The sequence below is a fragment of the Strongylocentrotus purpuratus genome, unplaced genomic scaffold (assembly GCF_000002235.5).
Source record: "Strongylocentrotus purpuratus isolate Spur 01 unplaced genomic scaffold, Spur_5.0 spur5_scaffold_7, whole genome shotgun sequence".
Taxonomy (NCBI): domain Eukaryota; kingdom Metazoa; phylum Echinodermata; class Echinoidea; order Camarodonta; family Strongylocentrotidae; genus Strongylocentrotus; species Strongylocentrotus purpuratus.
The window spans coordinates 35,248,816-35,271,614 of record NW_022145613.1 but is presented as its reverse complement, the minus strand read 5'-3'; the positions used below and the strand labels follow the sequence as shown (position 1 = coordinate 35,271,614).

The following is a 22,799-nucleotide window of genomic DNA, read 5'->3' as shown; positions in this document are numbered from 1 at the left end:
AGTGATGTGCTCGATTCTACAATTGGAAAGACATTGTTAAACCTTGCATGCTCTACAAATATGTATCACCAATAATATCTGTCATGTTGCTTTGATACCTCATTCATTTTCCTTCATGATCAATCAAGTAAATAAAAAAACAGTTACCGGTAATGTACATTCAACCTGCTATACAGTTCACTTGCCTATACAGGTCACGTTTCTTGTTCCCTGCATATATTGTGCATTGAAGCACATATAAAACAACCTAAACATTAAGACCACCTACTTATCAAGACTGCTTTTCTTGCCTCCCTTGAGTGGGCTTAGTTTCAGTGTACCATGTTTTAATGAAATCAATGATTATGTATTTTTACCAAATTGATGTACAAGCCAGCATTCAGGAAATGAAGCATCATTCTAATAAAACAATCCATTTACTGCTGCTTAAAAATATTGGCATGCATGGTGATGAAGATATACAGTAGGCTTGCAGTTGCTCCTGACACTCCTGACGACGGATAGTCAATCCGTTCGAAACGTCAAGCCACTACTACCACCCATCCTCTCCAACCAGAGCTATACTTCTCCTTAGAACTATAAGCTATTAAAGAAAGATAACCAACAGTCTTTTTCAGGACTACACACACTCAAGAAAGAAAGATTACAGAGAGTTCTTTTCAGGACTCCCGAATCCTACCCCTCTCTCACATGATGCAACCGCAAGCCCACTGTATAATTCATTTACTATAGCAAACTATACATCCACAACTTCCATGACAACTTACTGAGTGGATTGATCTCACAGATGTACATATTTTGTCTGTCACATGGCCAGTCCATCCATTCTCCACTGGAGATCATCTGACCGCAATCCTGTGTCCCGTCCGTATCGTCTGGCTGGCCAGGAGCCCAGTTTGATAGCTGCCAGATGTTCATATCAGAGCAATCCACCCAGCGATGGTTCCCTTCTGTACCAACATCGTATAATCCTAGACAAAGAGATAATAAGCCATACAACAATCTTCAAATCAACGAGCATTTGTTGTCATGTTGATAATCAAAATGATATAATCAATAACAACAATCATTACCAAATAAAGCTATAATATTCATTGAATGATACAAATAACTGTCAAAGCAGAAGGATGTAGGACAAAATTGTCTGAAATCACAAATTTATTTACTTATTATGAAGATCTGAATTGTCTTAAGGCCACCAAACACAAAGAAGGAAAATTCTTTCAAATTAAATTAATATCTAAAGTGAAGGTTGTAAAAATTATAAAAATCCCATTACCAGTAGTCAACCTTACCTTTATCATAACTTAATCTTACCTTTACCAGTACTCAACCTTCCCTTTACCAGTACTCAACATACCATTTACCAGTACTAAACTTTCCCTCTGACAGTACTTGACCTTTGCTTTACCACTATTTAAACATCCTTTTACCCAAATGCCAACTTCCCTACACTAATACTCAACCTTACTTTTACCAGCACTCAAATACGAAAACTTACCGACCCACCAATCACCCTCTTGTGTCATATTCATGATATATTCATGTTCTCGTGGGGTCTCTATGACCACCAGATCTCCCCCATCGGTTCGCTGGCACAGCTCACGAGCAAAGTGGAACTCAATGGCACCCCGGACAAAGCTATAGCAATCTCCTGTTGGCCCTAGCTCATATCCAGTAGGGCAGGCTGAAAAGTTAAGAGAGTTAATATTTTTACCACTCGAGTCAATGCAGTAATTTTTATTTAATTCTATGTTAATGGGCCCCATTTACAGCTTTGCTTCTCAGGGGTCCATCATGTTATAATTGTACCAGTACCAGTGTGATTGTAAATTGTTTTTAATGATTGGCTGAATAAGTTGAATTGAATTAATTCATTTATACAGATACCAGGCAAAAATAACATATAAACAGAAGAAGTTATTGCACTCTTTACATTGTAAATATAATGACAATGATAGGAAATCAGGCTTCATGTTATACAAAGATATTACTGTATTATTGCATTCGAAATGAGACACCACACAAGGAGAAAGATTGAGAGGAAGGGGAAAGGAAACGGCAGAGGGGAAGATGGGAAAGGAGGACAAACAAAATGACAGAGATAAAGATTGAAAGACCAAAAGACAAAAGAAGACCAAAGAAGTCAGAAGAGAAATAAACATCTAAATAAGTTATTTCATATGCTTACAAGCACCGGTAGACACCTCAAGTCCAGCTCCATTGCCGAGATTTCCAAAGCTGAAAGTCAGCGTATCAATAAATATGACGTAGTCCGTTGCTGGGGTCAGGTTGGTGATGATGGTAGTAGAGGACGCTCCTCCCGAGATCGTCTGCGTACCGGTTTCTCCATCCTTGCCCTGCCAGCCTATGATATAGGCCAAGATGTCGCACTGTTGGGCAGACGGTGTCCAGGTGACGGTTATTGAGGATGGGGTTTGGGAGTCGCCGCTCAAACCGGAGGGTGACACACTGTCAGGAGACGATGCTGCTCAGAGGTAATATAAAAATGTTTTTAAAATCTCTTTTAAAGCCCCACTGCACTACTGATAGCTACTAGCGCCCTCTATAAAGCAAACAATGCCTAATCGGTGACCATTGGTCCCCCATGGTCCCCTTTTTCTTATGTTAATTGAGAGCTGATTTGATGAGATAACCACCCGTCAGTGACCATGCAGGGAGGTCTAATCCCTCCTGGCCAAACTAGTGCAGATAGGCTTTAAAAGGAACTGTACATAGTCTCTGGATATTTATTGGAGGTTGTAAGAACTATTTTCAAATATCTCTCTTAATACAATGAAGATTATTCAGATTCAATGACAGAGCATGCAAGGAATTATGCATAATAAGAAATAAGTTTTAGATTGAGATTGGAAATTATGGACAATAATATGTATCTAAGGACATATGCACCATTGGTGATACATGTTTTTTTCATCTCCTTGGAAATATGCAACAATATATATCTTGATAATTTATTTATGATAACAATTTGTGATATAAAAGGATGTTACTTTTCAAGCAGTAATAGGATTTTGTTCATAGAAATATTCCCTGATTTGTTCTTCTACCAGAATCAGTATTAATTCTGACAGGCCCCTTTACATGTATCCAAAAGAAGTACATACATGAATCTGTTACATGCACTTCTAAGCTGTTCCATCAGAAACTAAACACATCTCCTCTAGATACAGCACTTACCCTTTTCTTTGATCTCACAGATGTATAGCAGAGTATTGGTGCAAATTTGGTCGGCCCATCCTCCCGTCACACCATTGAGTGTAGCACAGTCCTGGTCCAAACCAGTGCTGTTGCCCGGCTCACCTGGCCCCCATCGAGTGTAAGAGGGCGCCATACAGGCCGAACCCCATCGCCAGTCACTTTCAATGGCTGCATCATAAAGACCTGAGAAACACAAAGGCAGAGAAAAATGTGCTCATTTTTCCCCATTGAAGAATTTTAAGATGACGTTGCAAACAAGTGACCACCATAAGGTATCACAGGAAAGAATTGTAACCCGTGAGTAACAGTGCAATGCTGCTGCCTGAAAATAATAGTTTTAAACAAAATGGACAATTAAAAGCACCTTTATTTACATAAACAGAGCTGGGATCTAGGATAAGCCTGATCCTGATTGACCTAATCTCATAAAATTTTAAATCAATGGCAACTTTAACTTTGATTACATTTTCAAATTGAATGCAATCAAAGTATTATTGCAACATGACATCGATGTTTAATACCTTGATAATACAAACAAAAGTTTGACTATAATAAGTGAAATTTTCCTATCCTATCCCTTGACAAGCCCTTCATAATCAAGCAGATATTTATAATACAGTCAAACCCGTCTACAGTGACTGCCCAAGGGAAACACAAAAAGTGGTCTTTGTAGACAGGTTCCTTTAGTACATGTTTCAATGAGAATCCATTTTCAAGGGAAACAAAAGTGTGCTTGTTGTAGGCAGGTGGTCACTAAAGCAGGTTTGACTGTATTAACTTACCAATCCAGTAGATGCCATTCCCTGTTTCTGACTGCAAGTAGGATGTCATATTCTCGCTGGTGATTTCAACCAGATCTGAATTCTCAGTCTGGAGGCAGTCTGCCCTTGCCTCAGCCCAAGTAGCAAAGTCTCTGCTGACCCTAAAGCAGGAACCGCCAAAACCCAAGACATAGTCCTCAGGACAAGCTAAACAACAGAGCAAAGAAATGCATTCAATTGGGGTAGCAAAGAAATGCATTCAATTGGGGTGGCAAAGAAATGCATTCAATTGGGGTGGCAATTTCTGATAGTGTTTACTGACTATCATTGCCTAATTACCATTTTAAGTCAGGAATTCACCATCTGTGAATATCTTTTAATCAAAACTAAAAGCACATCTTTTCAATTAACTGTAAGTATAAGCATATCAGGAGCTCTTGTAGCGCAGTAGAATATATACTTAATGTTGGATAGTTTCTGTGCTCTATAAATGTATTATTATTATTGTTCATTTCTCAGGTGTAAATGTTGTTCACAAGGTTATGTTTTACTGTGCACAGAAAACAGGGAGGGAATAGCTTTAGGTGGAGACATACTGAACGTTTTTCGTCTTGCACTTATTAAAACGCAATAATTATTTTAAAGATATTATTGATTTTGTAGCACTAATCATCTCCTTTTTTATCAAAGAGACAGAAAGAGGAGGGGGGAAATATAATTTTAAAAAAATCAAAAGCAGCCTTCTGATTACAAATCTGTATTTCCCTATTTGTTTGGCTGACTCACATCAATGTGTTTTTCATGAATGAACCAAACACGCACTCTCATTCGGAACAAGATGCATTTTAACACTTTGTTTGCTTTCTTCGCCTCTTTGTACGGTTGCTTGTTTTTCATAGATACATTTTTGCACAAAACAATAGGCAACAACACAATGGCTTTGCAAAATTACCAGCATCTGGTCTCGATTTATAGCTCCATGGAAACCCTTAGAACACCATTATACATGTAGATTAATATTGCAATGGAAACAGTTGAATAATCCTGGAGCCTTTGGTTTATCTATCCCATGATGAATACAATGAGACACAGGGAGATTATTTATGTGGCATATATTAAGAGTTAACCAATGCGTTCACCAAATATACACACACTGACCCACTGAAGTTATATGTCTACATGTAGTATCAGAAATTCAAGGTAATATGCATCAGAAATTCATCGTATTGTACAACAATTATTTTTTTCAGCAGGCGGGTGTTTCATAAAGCTGTGCGTAAAGTTACGCATGACTTTACAAATGACTTGAATATGAAGAGCTAAATGGGATTCTCAAATCCTTTTAATTGCATAAGCTAAAGTTGAAATATGCAGATGTAACCTAATCATTATTAACAAAACATTTTAATAAAAAGTGTATTTTTGGCTACAATTTAATTGAGATTATGGTAAATACACTTTGTTAAAATGTCAGGAAAATCTTTGGGCATCCCATTTGGCTCTTCATATTCAAATCATTTGTGAAGTCATTCGTAACTTTACACACAGCTTTATGAAACACCCCCCTGGATAGACACTTACGTGGAGCCATATCTGTTGTGGCATTGATGGGATCACTTTGAGGATAGAGGGAGCCGGTCACAAGTGGAGCGATGGTGAAGAAGTAGCGAGTGGTTTCCTCAAGATTCATGACTAAAACAGAATCACTTTCAGCTCCATCCACCTGGAATAAAAAAGATGGAGAAAAGATACAATAATTGAGTTTATTTATTATACATGTCTCTAATAATAATAATAATGATAAAGATAGATTTATTGAGCGCATACTAAACAGAAGTATCTCTATGTGCTTTACAAAGTAAAAAATAAGCATTTACAAGTATATTTAAATAGTTACAAGAAAGAAATAAATAAACCTTAAACTAAAGACAAGTAGCTAAGAGAATTAATTCATTTCGAGCAAATTACTACAGATAGCAAATATTTATGAAAAATCAATTAGAGTAACATATTCAATTATAATACATTCATGAATTGCAATGTCAAAAAATACAAAACGAAACAGGTAAGTTTTGAGAAGGATTTTGAAAGTCTGTCATGTGGGAGCTTGACGGACATGCAGAGGGAGCAAATTCCAGAGATTCCTATCTGTCTGTCTGTCTGTGTGTGTCTCTCTCTCTCTCTCTTCTATTTCTCTGTGTCTTGTCCTGTCCTACAATTTATTTCTCTGAATTTGATAACTCTTTCTATGATTATTTTCTGGATCCCTTTATTCGTCTCTAAACTTAAATCTTTACTGTATATAATGAGCATGTAAAAGTATGTGTACATGTATGTACAAGCACTGCATGGAGTACTGTTTGAGTAATACAGAATGAGGTATTCTTTTATACTACATAGGGTATCTGATAGAGAGAACATACAAACAGACAAACAAACAGACATATAGACCGATAACAGGACAGTCACACACTTGTTGTACAAGCATACCTGGATATCACAGCAGTTGATGATTACGTAATATATAATGTGATATTCCTTCATGCCACATGAAGTCTCTAAGAGACAACATACAGAAATACAGACAGACAGACAGAGGGACAAACAGACTGTAAGTAGAGTCATACCTGAATATCACTACGGATCAATCCTGTGTAATACTGGACACGGTATCCGGTCACCCCACATGGGTTTTCTGGTACAGTCCACGACAGCATTACCTCTGAGTAGCTCAAAACCTCTGCCCTGAGCTCCGTTGGGTAGATATCAAACACTGTGGTACAAAAAGTTTCAAAAGACATAAGCGAAAACTTGTCACGTATCCCTTCCAATGCATTGTAATGTAATGTAGTCACACTGCAAGAACAGTGAAAATGGAGGACTAGGGCCCTGGTGCATAAAACTTACCATTGATAGTAACTTTGCCATCAATGGCAACTACCATGGTAGGGCTCAACAGGGCTCAACAGAGAATCAAAATCAAGGTCTCCATGGTATTTACCATTGATGGCACAGTTACCATCGATGGTAAGTTTGTGTTAACAGGCCCAGGTGTCGTGATCTAGTGGATACATGTACATCGCTGGACTGTAAATCATATGGTTTTGCAGTTCCGGTCAAGCTGGGGCACTAATATCCTTCAGCAAGATATCTATCTACATTTGTTACTCTCCACCCAGGTGTAGTGAATGGATATCCAGTAGAAAGAAATTCCTTGAATGCTTGAGCACCTTATCATAGTAGCTCAGGTAAGGCCAAGGTAATAATATAATGGTTGTAGGACCCTCAGGAGAAGAGTGATAGGCCTTTAACTACTGATCATCATATCATCATCATCATCATCATCATCGTCATTGTCGTTGTCATCGTCATCATCATCATCATCATCATCATCATCATCATCACCATCATCACACTACCACTACCACCACCACCACCACCACCACCACCACCACCACCACCACCACCACCACCACCACCACCACCACTACCATCATCATCACCACCACCATCACCACCACCACCACCACCACCAACACCACCACCACCACCACCATCATCATCATCATCATCATCATCATCATCATCATCAAATAAATAAACCAAAAACAAGAATACATCGTCAAGCTACAGGCTTATCCTAGCTTGTTTCAGTCACTGCTGCAATCACTGAAACACAGAAATCAAATTTCAAGAAAAGAGTTGCTCACTCCATATTCGGAACTTGATACGTACCTTCATTAAATTCACAGAAGTATGCATACTGAGCAGAGCAATTCTCGGCGACCAATCCACCCGTGCTGTTGTCCAAGAAGACACAGTCGTTGTCCTCTGTGTTTCCTGTTGGTGTATTCCATGGCTCTCGACTCCAGTCAAAGCACGTTGACCAAGTAAAATCACCCTCTGTCATGGAGTCCGACATTCCTGTTACGACAATAAACCCATATGGTATCATTTAAATCAGATTTAATCCATGATTCTAAACTAGATTTCAAGAGGTGGGAAATCATATCAAGCAACTGACATCAATTCCGACTGGTAGAGGGGGCATAGTCGAGTGGTTTAAGCACTGGACTTGAAATGCAAAGGTCATGGGTTCAATCCCCGACATGACACTAATGTCCTTTGGAATGGCATTAATCTGCCTTTGCCACTCCATACCCTAGAGAGAAATGGGGACCTGGTATGATGACGAAAGCCTTTGTGTTAGTAATTGCAATATGCCCTTACCGTGACCATATGGTAGGACTACTCCCCAGGGAGTGAATGGTGCACATTATGCGTAAATGAATCTGATGACAGGGTTTTAAAATCTGTAAAGTGCTCTATTAGAGATGGCATTTCGTATTAAGCTCTATTTAAATCCAGATTATTAATGTATTTATCATAAATTTGAAATTTATATATTCATAAACAAATTTCTTTAAACAAGTATAGATGGAGAATGTTAATTGTAAGCTGTCCTATCTCAAACTATTAAACAGCTGAAAAAGTAAAATCAATACACCATGAGGAAAAATGATATGAAAAATATTTAAGAAATTATTTTTTTAAAGTCTAATGCTGAAGAAGAAAAAGGGTATTTTTGAAGAAGAAAAGGGAATTTTGAAAAAGATATTTATAACCATTGCTTCAGAATGATTTTAATATGCACTTCTACATACCAGTCCAACCATCATCAACGCCGATTGTTCGGAGGTAGGCCAGTTCAGTCTCGTCAACGATGGTGACCAGGTCAGCACCTAACACTCTACGACAGTCCGTCGCAGCCTCTGTCCATGTCTTTGCATCGCTCAAGTAGCGGTAACAGATTCCCTCTCCTGATGCCTCGTAACCAAGGGGACAACCTGCGCAAGAAGGGAATGAAAAGATTATTAGTGGGACTGTGTTCTATTGGAGAAGACTCTTGATTCTCATACAGCGTGTTTCTATTAGTTATACTGAATTTATCCGGTTGAAGAAATAAGCGTATAATGCCAGGTAAGGGCACTTTCTATCTACGCGCATTCTGATCTAGCCAGAAAAAAGGCCGTGAAAAAGTTCATCGAACTCTGGCTAATTAGGTCACCGCAAAGTATTGTGGGACTGCTAGGTCAACCCTGGATTGTAATGTCGCGCGCGTCGGGGTAAAATATTCCGATCACGTGATCACTCCTATTTCCGGTTCTCCCTGGTATGTACACTCAATCGGAACAGGGTGTGTTTCTACCTACGTTATCCGGTTAGCTTCCCTTGCATTATCCTTCTAAAAGAAGGATAATTTTGCCGGTGAATGCGTAAAAGCTCTCCCCGGCATTATCCGGATAATGCCGGAGAAAGTGTGTTTCTATTAGGAAAAATTTATCCCTTATTGGCCATTAACCGGATAATGGCTTTAGATAGAAACACGCCGATTGTCTCAAAGGAGAGGACCTACATTCGATCCTCGCTCGGTACTCAATACATGTACATCCTTGGACAAGGTATTTACCCACATTTGTATCTCTCCACCCAGGTGTATTATGGATACCTGGTAATGCTGATTGGAAGGACATTATCTTAATACTGATGAGGCTACCCTGGTTAAAAAGACCAGTCCATTATTATCACTTAGATAACCTTTGCACCTTTAATTGAAATAAATAATCAAATGTCTTTATTGTTAAGAAACACTCACTAAGTTTCCCCTAACAAAGCCGGTAAAACTCCAAATTTACTTATTCATTGATACCTATTAAATAAACAACATCTTATTAATAACTGTAAGAAAGTGACCTAAAATCCCAAATGCCTTCCACATTAGTCCATAAATTGCTGGTTGCACTGTCCTACTACAATTTTGAAGAGGTTAATTGCAATTTCATTCATATAATCCAATGTGACAATAGATTTTGGCAGCAGCATAGATTTTATAGTACATTTTAGCATTGTAAACATGCACCTGATGACTACCTTAGAATTCCCAGTAGAAATGTGTAATCATAGGGAGTTTAAAAGCTTTTACAGGGAATACAAAAAGAAGATAATTCTTACCAAGTGTTTGAACGTTTGTTTCCGTTGGCACAACTTCACCTTGGAAGGAAAATGAATAGGGTGTCAGCCGGAAAGTATAAACCATTCCTTTGTTCAACCCACTGATCCTCACTCCACTTGTATCTCCACCCTGGACTTCTACCTCAAACTGGAGCGACGTCTTGAAGACAGACACCTTGTAGCCAGAGACATCACAAGTCTGTGCAGGAGGGATCCATGTCAAGTCTACTACCGTCTCATTGAAGGCAGTGCCTCGGAACAGGGAAGGTACAACATCAGTGGGGTCTGATCCAGGCGCTGCAAGAAATTTAAAAAAATTGAAACAATGTTTCACTTTAATAATACAAATACCTTTGGATGTTGAAATATTCTGAGGTTTACTATACATATTTCAGCTACATACATGCAGATAATACATCATAAGGACTTATATTCACAGCTCATACATGTATTTAATGAAATATCTATTATCTATGATGCATTTACATTCACAGATACATGAATTACATTCATTCATTATATTTTCTTTATCATTTACATTGATAAAAAATCCAAAGATAATGTGTATGTGTAGATATGTTCATTAATGTCAGACAATTTATTCATTTAGTCAGGATCATTTAAATTCATAGCTCCATCCAAAGTGCATTGTATTTAAGGTTTAATGGCTAATCATTCTTTTCACTTCAGGTTATTTTTATTCATTTTTTCTTCTGAAATAGCATTTTTTTAAAACAATGTTTCTTAATCCTCGAAATTCCAACAACCCTGTACTGACTTAGTCTGGAAGACATGCCAAAAGGTTGATGTAAACTGTCATGAATTAATATTAATAATAATAATCTTTTAAAGTCCACTCAAAATTTTATTAAGTTAAACCGAAAATGGAAATTCTTTTTGCCCAATTGATCGTGAGCCCGGCAGCCACTGAGCAGTGCCAGATCGACGTTGCTCTATCCCTTATTGTTGAACGCCAAACAAGGTAGCAGCAACTCCCATCTTTTAACGTCTTTTGGTATGACGCGGCCGGGGTTCCAACTCACGACCTCCCGGTTGTGAGGCGGACGCTCTACTGACTGAGCCAACACACCGGTATGTGATTTAAGTATGAAGGCTCATTTTTATTTCTTTTTTAGGCGTAGCAGTTCATGTGTTCGTAAGGTTTTCCAGGTATTACATGAAGCCCTCACAATCAAATCTTGATCATACCAACCTCGAGTTGTTGTTTCACAGATGTATCCTGCAACCGACGAGCTAGTGCAGTTTGCATCGTCCCAAAATCCACTTGTATCCATGGTAACGCAGTTTTCGTCAGAGTTCTTGGGATGATTGCCACCAAGCCAGCCGCGGTAGGGGGGTAGGAGACACTCGTAGCTCCAGAAGAACTCTCCCTCTTCCAATACATCATACAGTCCTGATCACAAAAAGAAGAGCATTCTAACGTTGGATACTTCTTGGAAAAGTGTGATATATTTTCAATCAGTTCCAAATTTAAGTCAAACAAATCCCTTTATTGCATCTGTGTATCGCATATGAACCCATGAACTGGACAGAGATGAACATAATCCAAACTTCCAACAATGAAACGAAAGTTCCGTCTCTAAGCAGCTGATATAACAGGGATATTGGGTGCCAAATAATTCAAAAACAAAAATCTACATCGGACAAAATTTTTATCTTTACTTTTGGTAAGTATATTAAGAATAACAAAAAACAAGAAAATCAAAAAGAACCTGGTGGGATTTCATTCCTTGAAACCTTTCAGCGCCTTTTGGCAGCTGGGCTAAAGCCAGGGGAATTATAGTATTGACTTTGTAGGTGTCTTGAGCATCCTCTAGAAATGGATATACGTGGAATATAAATGAAGCTATTATGACACTAAACTACATTTGCCACTCTCTACCCAGGTGTTAAATGGGTACCAGTACAAAGGAATCCCTTGAAGGCTGTGAGTAATATTTGAAGCGCCTTGAGCACCTTGCATGGTGGATATGTGCGCTATATAAATATTTGATATTATTATCATCAAAACTCAAGGAGATCTCTAACATTCTCTGAGTCTAATCTCACCTATCCAGTAATCTCCTGTGGGAGGAATCATGGACCCTATATAATCGTTCTCCTCCTCCGTCTCAATGTTAATAAGATCCGCCTCTTCCACTTCTCCAGTCAGACATCGTTCTCTGGCTTCCACCCAAGTTAAGCTCTCGCTTACCATAGTGTAACAGCTTTCTCCAAAGAAATAGGGATAACCATTCGGGCATGCTACACAAAACACCAGAAATAAATACAATTATTTTTACTAACAATTATAACTATATACAAACAGATAATTGTTTTGATATAGTTTGTTAGAAAGAACAAAATTTGACCTTAATTGCTAGCACATGATGATAGAGACATGGGAGGTATTCTGATCACTATTTATATGTCTCCTCAGACTATGAATATCTAAATTCATCTTATCAGATGCTCTCTTAAAAAGGCAGTTTGCAGTTAAGATAATCATTTATAAATTCAAAAGCTACATATATTTTTAGTGACACTAGAAACATATGAAGTAATTTATACACAAACACGTAAAAACTTCTTTCATGAAGATATATACAAAGCTGGTCAATTTAGGAATATACAACACGAGTATGGAATTTCAACCCCATAAAAAACAACAGAGGGTTAATCATTTTGGGTAGATAGACCCTGTCTAGTACATCACTAGGGTTAAAAAGTGTAAAATATAAACATCTACTAACATTTCTTAAATACATGTACACATGTAATTACAAATTCAAAAAGTGTGATGAATAAAGAGAGAGAGAGAGAGAGAAAGAAAGAGACAGACAGACAGACAGACCAAAAGGGGGGGGGGATGATGAATACTGACCCAATGTTGAGCCCAAAACAGACAAAGCAGTACTGTAGCCGTAACAATATGAGATAGTGCAGGTCGTCAGTTCAAAGTGATAGGTATTTCCTGGTTCTAATCCTGTTATATCAATAGAAGAGGTCCTTGCTCCAGGCAGATCTACTTCCACATATTCGCCAGGAACACTGGTATTGTATCGGATCTAATTCAAACAGGGTCACAAATCTATAATGTCAATCTGATCATTTTTAGACACACAGATAACGTATATATGTAATACTAATGTGAATTTCAAACAGTTATTTATGATTGAATATCAGATTTATATCACTAAGAGTCTGTACCTTCCCCTTAAAGAGAAGGTTGAGTTCTGGGGAGACTGAGGTGAAAACTAATTTTTCAGCGTTATCATTTTTATTATGCATGTGTGGAAGAACATCAGATAAAAAATGTTTCTTTCACAATGCAATCACATGAAAATAACTCAAGTTTATCTTTAAGTGCTTGTTCATATCGTCTGCTTGGAGCCAGAAGGCAGTTACTAGTCAGAAGTCAATACCATGAATGTTATGTTTAAACAAGACAAAAAGGATTAATAAATCACATCATCTAAAACTTGTTGAAATACTGTTGTATAAAATAACACAATACACATCATATTAAACAATAAAGGAACATGGGTGGGAGGGGGTAAAATCAGCCCCCCCCCCTGCTTTCATTTCAACTATGAGATTTCCAATTTTTAAGAGTTACTAGTAAATAACTAGATGGAACTTCGACTGCGCGCAGTCGAAAATGATGCCTCCGTCATAGAGCAAGTTTACAAACCAAAAAGCAATTTCTCATATACATATATGACCCTTTGATCTTTGACCTCATGACCCTAAAATGTACTCAGTTCATTGGCTCTGCAAGATGTCCTGAGTTAAATAGTAATCCATCTGTCAGTTCTAATGAGAATGCGTTCACAAGCTATTTTTGCATACATAATGAGCCCATGACATTTGACCTTTGACCTCATGACCCAAGAATCTAGTCAGTTCATTGGCTCTGCAAGATACATACATGATCTAAGTTTGGCAGGAATCCATCAATCTGTTCTAATGATAATGCGATCACAAGCTATTTTTTGTATACATTATGAGCCGCATGACCTTTGACCTTGACCAAGACCCCAAAATCTAATCAGTTCATCGGCTCTGCAAGTAACATACATGACCTAAGTTTGGCAGGAATCCATCGATTGGTTCTTGAGATAACGCGATCACGAGCTGTTTTTGCATACATAATAAGTCCTGTAACCTTTGACATTCGACCTCGTGACCCCAAAATCTAATCAGTTCATCAGCTCTGCAAGATACATACTTGACCAAAGTTTGGCAGGAATCCATCAATCGGTTCTTGAGATAACGCGATCACGAGCTGTTTTTGCATACATAATGAGCCCTGTGACCTTTGACCTTTGACCTCGTGACCCCAAAATCTAATCAGTTCATCGGCTCTGCAAGATACATACATGACCAAAGTTTGGCAGGAATCCATCAATCGGTTCTTCAGATAACGCGATCACGAGAACGGGACGTACGGAAGGACGTATGGACGGACGGACGGACAACCTGAAAACATAATGCCTCCGGCTACTTCGTAACGGAGGCATAACAAAGTTATAAAATAAATCTTAAGCTGTTTCCTATCAGAGATGATGTGAAAAAATTATGATCTACATGTTCCAGTTTGTAAAGCACCACTACAATATTATTTGTGTAAAAAGAAAAAAAGAAGAAAAAAGGGCACAAGCATTAAATATGCATTGTTGCCATGTATTTTGATACCTTGTAACCCGTCACATCACAAAGATAGTCGGAGACGGAGAAACTGAGACTGATTTGACCCAGTTCGGTGTCCGTGACTATGAAATTAGATGGGTAACAATCAGAGTCCACATAGTCTGAGAGAAAAGAAGGACAAGAAAAAAAAGAGTTAAAACTTACAATGATGCTATAATAATGGATCAGTGTTCATGTTAGTTCCGCTTCTGTATGTCTTCCAGTACTATTGGCACATTAAAAAACCTGTTATATTTTGGCTAATAATTCCCAACAAAAAATTGTTTGTCTTTCTTTTTGAGATTCGTAGTTGGTTCAACTGTTCATGAATACTAAGGTTATGTATCAAAGAACGTTTGCATCAAGTTCAACAAGATAAACAAGAGTACAACATGCATAATTGAAAACTTCTCAAAAATTTACAGTTTTTAAGACGAACAATTAAAACTGCATGGTGAGTGGAAACTTATATCAACATAATTTCAGTAGCAGGATAATTTTTATCTTTTTTCCCAACATTATGTGGGGACTTTTGATCCTTTGGTTTCAAATTGTGATCAGTGAGATCTATCGCTCTTACAAATAATTTAACTCAGTTTGTTTAAACTTCTTACTAGAGGATTTTTTCAGTCAAATGTATTCTGCCATATAATGGCAAATTCATGCAAACTTCACATAATTTCCTTCTTAAGCATGTTTCTATCTATGGAGCTTTTCATATTATTGATTATTTTTCTATGTCCACTGAATTTTTTCAGTCAAATGTATTTTGCCATATCATGGCAAATTTACGCAAACTTCACCCTAGTGGTAAACTGCACAGGTACAGCGTCTGACTTTCCAACATATAGCTCTTCAATAGAAGGCAATTTTTAGTGAAATACAGGGCACTATCTGTGTAACAAGTATGGGCATATATGTATTGTAAATACTTTCAATCCATTCTATGGCACAATAGAGTCAAATTTTGCATACTTCTTTTCATATTTTGCTTCTTAAGCATGTTTCAATCTATGGAGCTTTTCATATTATTGATAATTTTTCTATGTCCACTGAATTTCGTTTTTGTCTATAAAAAAAAAAAAAACCCTTACTCTTTCTGGTGATTTCACAGACGTAGCTCCTGTTGTTGTTACACATGTCATCGTTATAGAGCCCATCTTCGCTGGACATATAGGCGCAGTGGTCATCATCGTCCTCTGGGGCACCAGTTTGCCATTTAGTTCGGCCAAAGAGGGTGGGTTCTTCACAGTCAACCCAGACCCATTCTCCATTGATTGCCAGATCATAGAAGCCTGAATGAAAGTATTTAAAAAAATGGGTGATGCTGCATCTACAAACACAGTATAAATGTAGGTGCTAGGAAATGCAGCAAGAGGCATTAGGAAACATTGATATTCCATCTACATTATGGATGAGAAATGAGTGGAGTAAATGTGAAACCACGTTTGCACTGATACACAATTGATTTCACAATGAACAAAGTCAAGGCTGAATTTCAAGGAGCTTCAGATACATGATATCCTGGGGAGTGTTTCACAAAGACTAAGATCAGCTTTAAGCTGGACTTAACTATGGCAGGCTGTTAATGCCACTGTTTGCTCTCACCATTGGCATTGTTCTCTCAAGGGACATACAAATCGTGGTCACAAATCTACAGAATTCACCATCTTTGATAGTTTATCATTGAAGGAAAACATATTATCTAAAGATCATAATTGAGAGACCAATGGTGAGAGCAACCAGTGGCATGAATGGCCTGCCATAGTTAAGTCCAACTTAGCCTTTGTGAAAAACCCTCCTGGTCTCATTTCAAAAGCAATGGCAGCATCACGTACCTATCCACCAATTCTCTGTCTCGTTGGCTTCCTGCTGCATCGACTGGATCATCTCCATTACGTAGTCATTCTCCCCAGCATCGTTGATCACGACCAGGTCACCATCGGCGACATTGTTGCAGTCGTAGCGGGCCTCTAACCAGGAGGTTGGAGTCGTGACAAACTTGTAGCAGGTTTCATTGGCTGGATTGTATTCATATCCTTCAGGACAGTCGACTGTGGACAAAATTAAAATACAAAATGAACATTAAATGGATCGTATTTGGATCTGTCAAAAGAGGGGGGAACGAAGTGAACATGTAAACTGTAAATACAATGAAGCTTGGGTGATATGAATCGTATCATACTTTGCTTAAACCTGACAGGTTGGGGGAATTACAGTACCTACATTCACGAGCCTAATATGTGTCTTAGGGACATCTAAATAGAGTGGTTTTTTTTTTAATAAAATATCCCCACTGGCCAAAATCCTTTGGCATACCACATTTTTGTATCTCTCAGCTATGATTAAAGTTATCTTTACACAGTTGACACAGCTTTGAAAACATTATTGTCAATGCTTGTCAATACACCAAATGGGATTCAGGTCTTACAGAATTCTTCAAAGATGAGCTTAAAGCCCAAGCTGGTCGTGGCGCTGTCTGTCTTCAAGCGGATGTTGAGGCCATTGTAGCGGCTGACAACATCATCAGGAACTTCAGAACCAGTCAAGATCTGATAGCATGGTGAGAAAAGCCACAAGAATGATAAGAGCAGCAGACATGGTGAGTTTATAAATAATAATAATAATAATAATATTGGATTCTTATATAGCGCACGTATCGACCTTGCAAGGTCCTCAAGGCACTCCAACATTACCCGGCTATGCTAGGCTGCAGATTTTGACGCTCACAGCATTTAAGTAATTCCTTCCTATCAGTACCCATTTAACACCTGGATGGAGATTGGCAAGTGTAGATTAATATCTTGCCAAAGGACTCCCATTTGCTCTGTTTGATTGCGTTAAGAGTTCATGCTGCTATACTACAGTGTATCTTCAAAATAAAAGCTTCTAATATTACTTGTATAAAGAGATAACACAATTTTAAATACACTTTCAAAGAATGTAAAAGAGGGTTGTGAATAGATGACCAGTTGACAAACTAGTCAAAACCAGGTAAAAGCATGAACAGAAAAGACACAATAGCGACCAGAGCAGTAGTATTTATGGGTTCACAAATGTTGATCTTGGGTAAGGCATTCAAATCATTTAGGCAGAGGTTCCTTTACCTAGGCCATGACACTCTTAGACATTTTTCAGTTTTTAATGAATAGGTTATTAATAAATAACCTCATTTTACTTCAATGAAAAGTGGCATTGCTAGGGGATAAGAGTGCTGATCAAGATCAAGAAATTTAAGTCTCTTTGCACTAGTTTGGCCAGGAGGGATTAGATCTCCCTGCATGGTCACTGGCTGGTGGTTATCTCATCAAATCAGCTCTCAATTAACAAAAGAAAAATTGGACCATGGGGGATCAACGGGTACTGCTTAGGCATCGTTGGCTGTATATAGGGCGCAAGTAGCTACAAGTAGTGCAGTCCCGCTTTAATTACATGTATGTCATACTTGCAATTTAACACTTGTTACCCTGACATGAGAAGAATATAATCACATTGAGAGGTAAATTACACATAAAACACAAAGTGAAATGAGTCTCTTTCTATATTTTTCATTAAAAAATGTGACAAAACTCACCAGGTAAGATGAATCTACATCATCCTCATCAGGGTTTGTTCCTCCGATGATCAGCTGATCGTGGCCGTACTCCAGATCGAATTCCAGGAAGCGAAGACGTACTTGGTAACCTCCCCGAACCTGAACGATCCACTGGCAGTCTGCATCGTCTGGGTACATTGCGTTCATACCACGGGGGGAATCAATCTCCCCGTAGGTATCCAGGATAGTTTTAATGATGCAAGCATCTGATGGAAAAGAAGAAAATTATACAGATTGCATAACAATACTGATTACGATCATGTGTTAGACACAGAGAAGCCTAACCTTTTGAACCCAGTGACAATATCAGGCATTCCTTGTCTACATGTATGTCGTGACCCTTGAAGGTCATGTATAGTTTTTCTATATATATAGCCATCCAAGATTTTTCATGATATTTCTTTTATTTTAAATGATATATAGCATGACGCTAGCAATACTATAAGATAGTGTGCATTTTTTTTATCTCGTTAAGTGAAATATCAAACAAAAGGGAGATAAAACATAAGTTCTAATAACATAAATAAATAGCTACAGTGCACTTATTCTGTAGTGCCCCCAAAAAGACTACAACACAACTTGTAGATATGTCGCAGTCTTGAATTACTTCACTGAGAATGCAAAGATTGTTGCTTCAAGCCCCGTCAAGGCACTCATGTCCTTGAGCAAAGCATTCTATTGATATTGCTTCTCTTCACCCAGGTGCTAAATGGGTACCCGGTATAGGGTGCGAAGGTCAATGTGATTGGATTAGCATGTGTATGCCAGTAAAATGGAGACTAGCTGGAATCTTCCCCTGAGAAAGGATTATGTACACTGTCATATGCAGCATAGTAATTGAATCGAGTAAGGATAATAATAATACGGTGAAAGCTATGGTTGGTTGTAAATGTTAAAGCACTTTGTGTTAATAGAAACAGCTAGTTGTCATTATCATTAAAGCCCATCTGTACTAGTGTACAGGACGGATTAGACTACCCTGCAAGGTCATTGGACGGGTGGTTATCTCATCAAATCAGCTCTCAATTAACATAAGAAAAAGAGGATCATGGAGGACCAATGGTCACCGATTATGCATTGTTTGTTATATAGAGGGCGCAAGTAGCTATAAGTAGTACAGTTGGGCTTTAAGTGTAGCACAATCCACAACACTACTCCCACTTACTATCATCCAGTGCGATAGATATCATGATATCATCTCCCTCCATAAGATCCTCGGCTGAGAACACCAACCACATATCTCCTGAATAAGTAGAGAAGGTCTGATCCATGACATCTCCCACAATGAGCTTCTTTCGTGATCCAATATCCGTGGGATCCATACCGGTACCAATCTCAAAGATGTCATAGTGGCGCTCTGAAACATAAGATAAAAAGTATAATAATTTTATGGTAAATTGCACATCCTACCGATATCAGATATCGGATTAACTTTTAAAAACAATCTTCTAGGAGTAATCGAAATGAAAGATTTTTTTACAAAACATGTACGGTATACTGAAATGAAATCATATGGCACTATATGTGAGTAGAAAGCTTTAAATAATAATAATTTTAATAGTGGGTTCTTGTATAGCGCTCATGTCAGTTTTGACCCTCCTGGCGCTCCCTATAGGTTTTATAGGGTCAAGGAGAATATCAGTTTGACAAATTACTTGCTAGGAATTCTCTGAGAAGTGATAACCTAATCAGCAGATGATACCTATTTCATATCCTTCATCCGTGTGAACTCTTATATTTTGACAAAAAATTCTGTTCAAAATGTATTCTTTTATAGGGAAATTATCCAATCTTAAGGATGCACATGTCCACTGCATGCATCCACTGTTATACTTTACATCCATCTATTGCACCCTTGCGATGTACAGGCAAGTACATGTAGAGCAATGCCCAGTCACTATTCTAGAGCAATTGGTAATGAATTTCATGCTGGAAATTTGGCCAATCAGAGGCCTTGAATTGTGACATGCATTATATAACAGTCAAACACCACTGGAAAGTTCATTTACTTGAGGTAACTTACCAGCATGCAGGGTATTGATGTGGAAATCAACATTAGTTTGGAGCGGAGTCTTGATGTGCCACTGACAGTATACATTGGAGAGAGCAGATGATATGTTACTAATGTACACATTACCACGGCCATTGAACGACAGGTCAATCTCACCGCCGCATCCATAGTCTGTAAAAAAAAAATTGTAAAACTTGATATCACACAATTTCTAGGAATATCTTTATACTAATTTAACATGTTTCTTGGGGGAGGGCAGGTTAGGTGCATATACTTTTGTTGAATGTTGAATGATCATTATTAAAAACATATTTTGAATTACTATAGTGGTAAAGACGAGGAAGAAATGATTCAAGGGCAGGAGATTTTTCTCTCTTCCCACAAATAAATTCAAAAATGTCTGGAAGCTTCAAATAAAAATCCTTTTTAGTAGTAATTGCGTGCTCAAATCCATGTGATATGCATTGTAAGATTATTTTGCATCAATAAATACATACAGTATCATCCAATATAACCAACAATCCAAAATGTTTATGGTTTGTTTGTCTTTTTTAAAAGGAAAAACAAGGTTATATTTAGACTTTTCAGTTATTATCAGGTCAGGTGCTGTTCTACAAGTGTGCATCGGATATCAAGCTGACATGTTGATTAAAGGGATCCGGTAACTTTGTCTCAGATTCTGAAACAAAATTCTGGATTTAGCTCATGCTGCAATGATAATTATAAACCTTTAGGTCAGTCAGGAACCCCATGACTTTTACAAGCCGATCACCTGTCTGATTGTCAAGATATTTATGATTGGAATTACAAATTTTGAAAACCGTTCGCCTGACGGTTTTCATAACACTACAGTCTATTTGGGAAAACGAGTATGGTAAAACCGGTCACTCAAAGATTTTTACTTATTTGAGGCACTTCTTGATCATTTTGAAGCGCAATTTTTTTAGGGCTTCAGGACACTGATAACACGTAGGGCCGTGTATCTCAGATTTAACATTGTTAAACGATCCCTTTAAACTGATAAAATAGATCTACTGATAAAAACTTGTTCATCAAATACTCAAAAAATTCAAGCCTTCCTTTTTTATCACCTTGCACTTGCCCAACATGGATATGAAGGGTTCTGTTTAGATCAGCGGCGCCAGAAGAGAAGATTAAAGTGACACTTCCACCGACATCGATGAAGAACTCCTCAGAGTCAACAACTCCTGTCAAGCGACGGCGATAACTTTTCCAGTCAGAGGGATCAAGTCCAGTTCTAATTTCAAAGTAGTCTGTGCTGTTGGAGCAAAAGTATTAAATAAGTAATATTCTTCTGCCTTCTGGCACTGCATGTGGGGCAGATTTACTTTAACATTAAATTAAATAACAAATAACACAGCATGTATTCAATATCATATTATCAAGGACATTATTTTTATCATCATGATCAACAGGAGACAGATTGAGCTAGATCTAGAATTCAAATCAATACACATTTTTTTAAAGGCAGAACCAAATTATTAATTAGACTAGGATCTAGTCTATATTGAAAAGACTTCAGAAAATAGCCTCTGTGTTGGGGGCTTGGAGAATTAATCGAGAGATGAAAAGTGACTGATGCTACAATGCAACGGCTAAATTAATGGTACCTATAAAGTCACAACAACAACACATATAGTTATGGTAGGCGGGAGTAGTGGTCAATGCTAGTTTTATGCACACATCTAGGAGGGAGTCGCCTAAGGCTTGGGCGGCGCGATCGACGGAGCTCCCTGGAGTTAGCCGTCGCAATAATAAGTGGGCATGAGATCCCAAGAACGATCATGCAAATATACACTCAAATTATGGATTATAACATATTACATCGGCCAGACATGCCAGACATACCAGTGCCAATGATGGGCTTAAAAGTAGTTCTTCATCTAGGCCTATAGTTTCTTGTTCTTTCTTGTCGCTCGATCGATCCGCTTCGTGTTTCATTTTTCAAAGCATCGGCATCGCATTCGCTTGCTTTTAGTTTTATTTATTTCAAAACAAATGCACGTGTGTGTGGTTTTTAGTCTCATTACAAGGCGTTATTGCAATGCAGGATCTGAGTCTCTCCCCTTCTCCCGCTTTACACCCCCTCTTCACCCCATTGTCGTCAGCGAATATTCACAAATTACTTCGACAAAGGTGGATTTTTCAAACGAGCCTTCATTGTTTAATTTAATTTGTTTCTTTTTGTTTGCTTGTTGGATGAAATAAAATTAATCCGAGGACTTGAAACATGTTAATAGCCACTAACGTGGAATATGCCTGGCGTACACCAGCGAATTATGGCGTACACACGCACACACGCCGTAAAAACCATAAACAAAAACAACAACAACAACAACAACAACAACAACAACAACTTAAAGGTACTATGTCCCTTTTGCAGGCCAAAAAATGAAAAGGTTGAATTTCAACACCATTTGAAAGATAATACTAATTTAGAATTTCCCTAAAAAAGGGGCGGCTTGAAAATGTCTTTTATTAGTGG

General features: G+C 38.0%; 1 protein-coding gene across 2 annotated transcripts in view; it reads right to left on the bottom strand.

Annotated features, from left to right (window-relative positions):
* The window catches only part of LOC579551, a 71,092-nt gene that overhangs the window by 40,223 nt on the left and 8,070 nt on the right, over nt 1–22,799 (bottom strand). For both annotated transcript variants that reach the window (XM_030973940.1, XM_030973941.1), the window contains exons 7-27: nt 21,385–21,572; nt 20,306–20,464; nt 19,448–19,639; nt 18,262–18,488; nt 17,119–17,239; nt 16,526–16,741; nt 15,782–15,982; nt 14,694–14,809; nt 12,880–13,063; nt 12,066–12,260; nt 11,209–11,409; nt 9,996–10,292; nt 8,648–8,830; nt 7,719–7,907; nt 6,611–6,756; nt 5,565–5,706; nt 4,005–4,190; nt 3,202–3,405; nt 2,192–2,488; nt 1,502–1,687; nt 768–971 (exon numbers count right to left, since the gene is read on the bottom strand). In XM_030973940.1, coding sequence (XP_030829800.1) covers nt 768–971; nt 1,502–1,687; nt 2,192–2,488; nt 3,202–3,405; nt 4,005–4,190; nt 5,565–5,706; nt 6,611–6,756; nt 7,719–7,907; nt 8,648–8,830; nt 9,996–10,292; nt 11,209–11,409; nt 12,066–12,260; nt 12,880–13,063; nt 14,694–14,809; nt 15,782–15,982; nt 16,526–16,741; nt 17,119–17,239; nt 18,262–18,488; nt 19,448–19,639; nt 20,306–20,464; nt 21,385–21,572 — 4,034 coding nt within the window. The remainder of the gene's footprint in view (nt 1–767; nt 972–1,501; nt 1,688–2,191; nt 2,489–3,201; nt 3,406–4,004; nt 4,191–5,564; nt 5,707–6,610; nt 6,757–7,718; nt 7,908–8,647; nt 8,831–9,995; nt 10,293–11,208; nt 11,410–12,065; nt 12,261–12,879; nt 13,064–14,693; nt 14,810–15,781; nt 15,983–16,525; nt 16,742–17,118; nt 17,240–18,261; nt 18,489–19,447; nt 19,640–20,305; nt 20,465–21,384; nt 21,573–22,799) is intronic.